This window comes from Lolium rigidum, chromosome 3, assembly GCF_022539505.1.
Source record: "Lolium rigidum isolate FL_2022 chromosome 3, APGP_CSIRO_Lrig_0.1, whole genome shotgun sequence".
Lineage (NCBI taxonomy): Eukaryota > Viridiplantae > Streptophyta > Magnoliopsida > Poales > Poaceae > Lolium > Lolium rigidum.
In genome coordinates, this window is record NC_061510.1 from 4,633,931 (window position 1) to 4,640,128 (window position 6,198).

General features: G+C 47.7%; 1 protein-coding gene across 1 annotated transcript; it reads left to right on the plus strand.

Moving 5' to 3' along the window:
• The first annotated feature begins 1,451 nt into the window (after window positions 1–1,451).
• Window positions 1,452–5,903, plus strand: LOC124701111 (WD repeat-containing protein 44-like). Its single transcript, XM_047233159.1, has 7 exons — window positions 1,452–2,678; window positions 2,765–2,855; window positions 2,945–3,102; window positions 3,196–3,247; window positions 4,352–4,431; window positions 4,551–4,644; window positions 4,727–5,903. The coding sequence occupies exons 1-7, from the start codon at window positions 1,467–1,469 to the stop codon at window positions 5,317–5,319; spliced, it is 2,280 nt and encodes a 759-aa protein (XP_047089115.1). The 5' UTR covers window positions 1,452–1,466; the 3' UTR covers window positions 5,320–5,903.
• The last annotated feature ends 295 nt before the right edge of the window (window positions 5,904–6,198 follow it).

Below are 6,198 nucleotides of genomic sequence, written 5' to 3' on the forward strand. Positions count from 1 at the left end.
ATTTCTTAGAAGGCTAGATGTGCACTTATTTGTGGACAGAGGGAGTACGAACCAAAAAAACCGAGAGGCTGATCTGATAGAATAAGATAAATACGAAAAGAAATATTCTGTACACTTGTAATAATATTAAGAAGGTTAAACTTCATTGTTGTCATCGTACACGTGTAATGTAAGAAAAGAATGTTAAAATTCATTGCTACCATATACACTGTAATATTATAAGAGTTAAGAAGGTTGAACTTCATTGTCGCTCCCTATTCTCGAACTCTCTCGTATTCCTCCCTACCGTAGAAACTATTATTGGAATATATATCATTTTGTACCAATGGTGAGATCAACGAAAGTGACACTAGGTTCTTAACCCGCGATGACTAGGAGAAGTAATACAATGACTTGTGTCCTCGAAACTCTTGGAAAAGTCAAAGGCAGGTTACCTAATTTCACAATCTTTAATCACCCCATTGGGTGATTATCCCCCAAAACAACTCAACTCATCATAGTAGAAACATAACGTACATAAAACCATCATCCAGCATGGTGAGATAGAAAACAAGATGAAAAGAGGGAGGTGGCGTTTTGGCTCATAGGAGCAAATGCTCCCATTATATAAAATAATTAAAAAATAATTTTAAAAATGTCAAAAAATTCTGACATAAATTTTTTGGTGTACATCTTGACATTCTTTGTTAGTGCACAATTTTTCATGGAGAAACAACATTTTATGTGGCGTGTACAAAAAAGACAAAAAAATGTCCTGTACGTAGTCGTGTTATAGCATCAAAATTTGTTTTTTTTACAGGAGCCACAAATTTTTTTAGTTTCTTTTGAAAACTTGTGCACGAACATAAAATGTGTAGATGTACATGAAAAAATTTACTTTGGAATTTTTTGAAACTTTAAAATGTAGATTCACATAGTGGGAGCAAATGCTCCTATGAGCCAAAGTGAATATCCCATGAAAAGAGGGTCCTGTTTGCGGGTGTTTTTACCTCGTCCGATCTGTGCAAAATTAATCCCGATCGCAACGGGATCCCAGAGATCACGGTCCCCCATCCATCCACCATCTTCTTCCCTCCATCCTTTTTATTGCTGCGCCACTCTACTCGCTTGCTTTTCGCTGCCCTGCCCTGCCAAAGGTGGATGCTTTCGTTCGTTGGTTGGTTCGTTCGGCTCCCTTCCTTCTTCTCCAGACCCAAACCCAACTCCACCCCAGTACAACATACATCATCCGTCCGTCCGTCCCCAACTAGGAGATAGAGAGGAGTGGCACGACGCCAGCGGCAGCAGTGGGCGCGCCATAAAGGACGGAGGGCAAGGCAGGAACCGCGCGCTCCAAGATCCGACTACAAGCGCCGCGAGATCCGCTCCAGCCCCGGCTCGCCGCCGTTGCAAGATTCGCCGCCTGCTGGCTCCCCTCTTGCTCCTCGGCTTCTTGGCGTGAGGCGCGGTGAGCAGCAACCAGCGCCATGGCGCGGACGCGCTCCCTGGGCGACGACGACGAGGAGGAGGAGCGGCAGCCCGAGGAGTTCTTTGACTCGAGGGAGCTCCTGTCGCCGGGTTCCGCCGCCTCGCCGGCCAGCTCGGGCCGCCACGACGACCAAGACGACGACGGCTGCTGGTCCCTGCGCCTGCTCGAGGTCTGGGCCACGGACCCCTGCAGCGTCGACGAGCGCCGACAGCGCTTCGCCCGCTCCATGGGCCTCCTGGATCCCGCCCCCGCCCGGCCCAGCGAGGACCAGCCCTGCTCCAGCCCCCGCGCCCGCGCCGCCCAAGAGATCGTCCTGGACAGCAGCAGCCCCGGGGCCGCCGACCTTGTCTTGGCCGTCCAGAGTCTGGTCTCGGAGGCCGGAGCCGTGGAGGAGGGGTTGCAGTGCGTGTTCAAGAACCTGGACGACGGCACGGTGTTCGTGGTCGACGAGGTGGGCCAAGACGGGAGCTTCCGGAGGCTCAGGGAGCGGCGGTCCAACCGGACGGTCACCGCCGCGGAATTCGAGAGGATCTCCGGCTCCTCCCCGTTCATCCGGGAGCTGATGCGGCGGGTGGACGACTCGGACGAGCCCTCCACTCCTGAAAAATCCGCGTCTTCGGCGAGGGCGCGGCGGCGGCGGCGGAGGTTCGGGTGGCTGCGCAGGCTGGGCATCATCGGTTCCTGCGTCGCGGACGCGGCGGAGGAGGACGACGAGCTCAATTCGCCGTCCTCCAGTTCCTGCCGCAGCTGCTCTGGGAAGGCCGGTGGCAAGGTGGACAGGGTCAAGGTCAGGCATTACAGGAAGCGGTCAAAGGAGTTGTCAGCGGTGTACAGGGGGCAGGAGATCAAGGCGCATAAAGGGGCAATTGTGACCATGAAGTTCAGCTGCGATGGGCAGTATCTGGCCACCGGAGGCGAGGACGGGGCGGTGCGGGTGTGGCGGGTGGTGGAAGGCGAGAGGCCCGACGAGCTCGACTTCGCCGAGGATGATCCTTCCTGCGTGTTCTTCACCGTCAACGAAAACTCTGAGCTGGCTCCTGTCAACTCCAGTGAAGGGAGTAAGAGCAAAGATAGCAAGAGTTCAAAGGGGGTTGCGGATCCGGCCTGTGTCGTCATCCCTCACCGGACCTTTGCGTTGTCTCAGGTGCCTGTGCATGAATTCTATGGGCATGGTGACGCCATCTTGGATCTTTCATGGTCAAGAAATGGGGTGAGTGGCAGTTCCACATTGTTTTTCAATCTACTTGTAGGATCCATAGATGTTATGCTCATCTACCATTACTTGGTTGTGTGCAGGACCTGCTTTCTGCTTCTATGGATAAAACTGTTCGATTGTGGCGGGTCGGGAGTGATAGTTGTCTCAAGGTTTTCTACCACACTAACTATGGTAAATCCTCTTCCCCCATGAACTACTGGATTTCGCAACCCGCCTATCCTCGCAATCTGATACTAACATCGAGTTCGTCTATTATGCAGTGACATGCGTTCAGTTTAACCCTACAAGTGACAACTATTTTGTCAGCGGCTGTCTCGATGGATTGGTCCGCATTTGGGATGTCCGTAAATGCCTGGTTGTAGACTGGGCTAACACCAAAGAGATAGTAACCGCAGTTTGTTACCGGCCTGATGGAAAGGTTCGTTCAAATATCCATGTACTAATTCGTTCTTACCAAGTCGATCGTTTGGTGATTCACTAAAACATTTGTATTTCTGCTGGTTTCCTTCAGGGTGCAGTGGTTGGGACCATAACAGGAAATTGCCGCTACTATGACGCATCAGGTAATCATGAGTTGTTTCGTTTCTGAGATTTGATTTGCATAGATGTACTTCCTGATGATTGGCGAACTAATGATTTTGGAAACAGTAGCTTCAGTTAACATCCTCTTTTGTTTGTTAATATGTCTATATCGTTTGCTTTCATGAGGACATCTTAGATGTATATGCAAATTAGTAATGATAGGGATAGCTTGTCTTGTCCTCATTGTGAGAAGATCGAAATCAGGATTATTGCTATCCTCTAGTTCCTAGGCAACTTGTCCCAAAACTGTCTGTCATATGGATTAACTGTATGCTGCAGTTATTTTGTAGTTTAACCTACATATTTATTATAAATAATAAGAGAATGCTCACAAAGGTTTTCAGTAGCTTGTTTTGGTACCATCGTTTTTGCTTAAAGAGCTTCTACTAGACCTTTTGAGTGCAAATTGTATCATCGATTTATCCCTGTTATGCTCCTCTTCATCCCCATGAATAAACGAAATTGTGCCATTAGTGAAGATTAGATATAGGCATCCGCTAGTTTGAAAATTAGCTGGGAAACTAAGGAAATAGTGCTTGTGCATTTAACGATGAATAGGTGGCACGTGCTGTCGACAATATTAATTTCTTGTGTTTTTCGAGCGAAACACAACAGTGGCTTGTGTTTTTTTGTGGGAATGGAATTCTGGTTTGTGAGATTGAAATAGAAAAATCGAATCAATTCTCTATATTAAAGTAGGTCTTCCTTTACTGTCCATGATTGACAAGCCTGTAAGTATTATTTGGTAAAATAGAACCCCAGGACTTATGATGCTCCTTTGGAATAATTATGTTGTCCTGCTTATATATAGATCTTGGAGAACACATAGCACCTTACATTTACCATTATCGTGTTAAAAGTTGTTCAGGATATCTGGAAAAGGCAGTATTGTCAAAAATAGCTAAAGTTGCTTTAGAGTTGTAGTGAGGGTATCATTCTATGCAGCATGACGTTAACCAAGTTGATTTTGTGGAACAGAAGGATCTTGTTTTCTTTATCTAATGTGTTTTAGTATGCTGAAGTGTATACTGTTTGTGCGATCATTTTAGTATCCAGCTTCTTATTTTAGTTCTATCTTTATACAGAAAATCGTCTGGAACTGGAATCTCAAGTCTCTCTGAATGGCAGAAAGAAGTCTCCACATAAAAGAATAGTTGGTTTCCAGGTACTTTCTTAAAATCTATACGACTGCACATGGGATTTTCTTCTAACACATATTTGGAATCTACTTATTATCACCTGTGATTCTTACATTCCCTTTTTCTTCAAAACGTGTGTTGACAGTACTGCCCATCCGATCCAAAGAAATTGATGGTTACATCTGGTGACTCGCAAGTTCGCATTCTTGATGGGGCTCATGTGATTTCGAACTACAAAGGTACCGACGCCCTTTTCTACTCTAGTTTTAATCTTTCAAAGTATTTGCCTCTTAAGCTCACATTTCTGTCTCCCATTCTCAGGATTGCAAAGCTCAGGACAAGTTGCGGCATCATTTACCCCAGATGGTGATCATATTATCTCTGCTAGCGATGACTCCCGTATCTATATGTGGAACTATGCAAACCAACTTGCCCCAATCACAAGCCGTGTGAAGAATGTGTGGTCGTATGAGCGCTTTGTCTGCAACGATGTCTCTGTTGCAGTTCCATGGAACGCCGCGCAATCAAGGAATTCGATCTCACTATCCTGCAACATCCCTTCCTTGCGGCAAGAAGTCCCCGATGACTTCTGCGACATACAGGACAGCACATTGCACTGTCGTACTGAAGATTCACTAGACGGTGATACTGTCTATCAGTTACCATCTGGCAATTTCACTCTTAGCAGGGCATTCTTTGCGGAGTCTGCTCCAAGGGGATCAGCTACATGGCCAGAGGAGCAGCTGCCATCCAACTCGGCGGCGACTTCTACTTTGCGTAAATCTCAGTACAAGTTCCTGAAGGCGTCTTGCCAGAATGCTGCGACACATGCCTGGGGCCAGGTCATAGTCAGTGCAAGCTGGGATGGCCACATCAGGTCATTCCAGAACTATGGCTTGCCGGTGCAAGTTTGACATGGTACAAGACATGCATCTTATAACCATTGCTCCATCAGTGGCCATCCTAGAAACGGTGCCTCACAAGTTCATGGCAGCTGTTGATGCCTTAAGAAGCCTGGATGGCTCGAGCTGACGCTCGGCCAGACGTATCATTACGGTACAAAGTGTCACATGGTTGGTTCTTGTGCTAACATGCTTGTGGACCATAAGTTGTATGTAGAGTCCAGTGGTCCTCCAAGATCTCGCCAGCGTCGACGCAAATGTAGCAGGCCCGGCGGGGAGACGGGGTCGCCTTGCAAAATTATGCAATCCATGTGGGGTCTGTGCACCAACACTTGAGATGTTGTTGTCATTTCTTTGTTTCGACTCCTTTTAGGAGCCCTCGGTAAATATATAGAGAGGATGAACATAAGTTTTTGTCAAGTTTAACTTCCCTTGCCCCGGTCGAATGGTCGACGAGGGGCAAGCGGGGAGCTAGAATTCGCTGTTGGATAGAAGAATTCAGCCTGGGTTGCACATATTCGATTCATTTCATTTGTTGTTACATTTCACCACCCCTTTCAGAGCCTGGTGATGTGAGTTAATGTTTGAACTGTGCACATTGATGCCTCCATTTCTGTGTGTTTGGAAAGGCTGGTGGTTGTGGTAGACATAGTCAGGTGGGTGTGGCTGGCCTGTGGGTGTGGGGGGACGGGGACCTGCTTGCAGGCGGGCCTCACCCTCTAAGATAGGGATGGTGCAGTTGCAGTTGCCTCTGATGGGCTCCCTAACTCCAGGGACCATCCCAGGCCTGCCGTATGTATGGGACTCGTCTCTCACTCACTCATGCCTGTCTCAATACCTTTGTTTAAAGCTGTGTGTGTGCGCGCTCGCTCAGATCTTGGCCTTTTATCT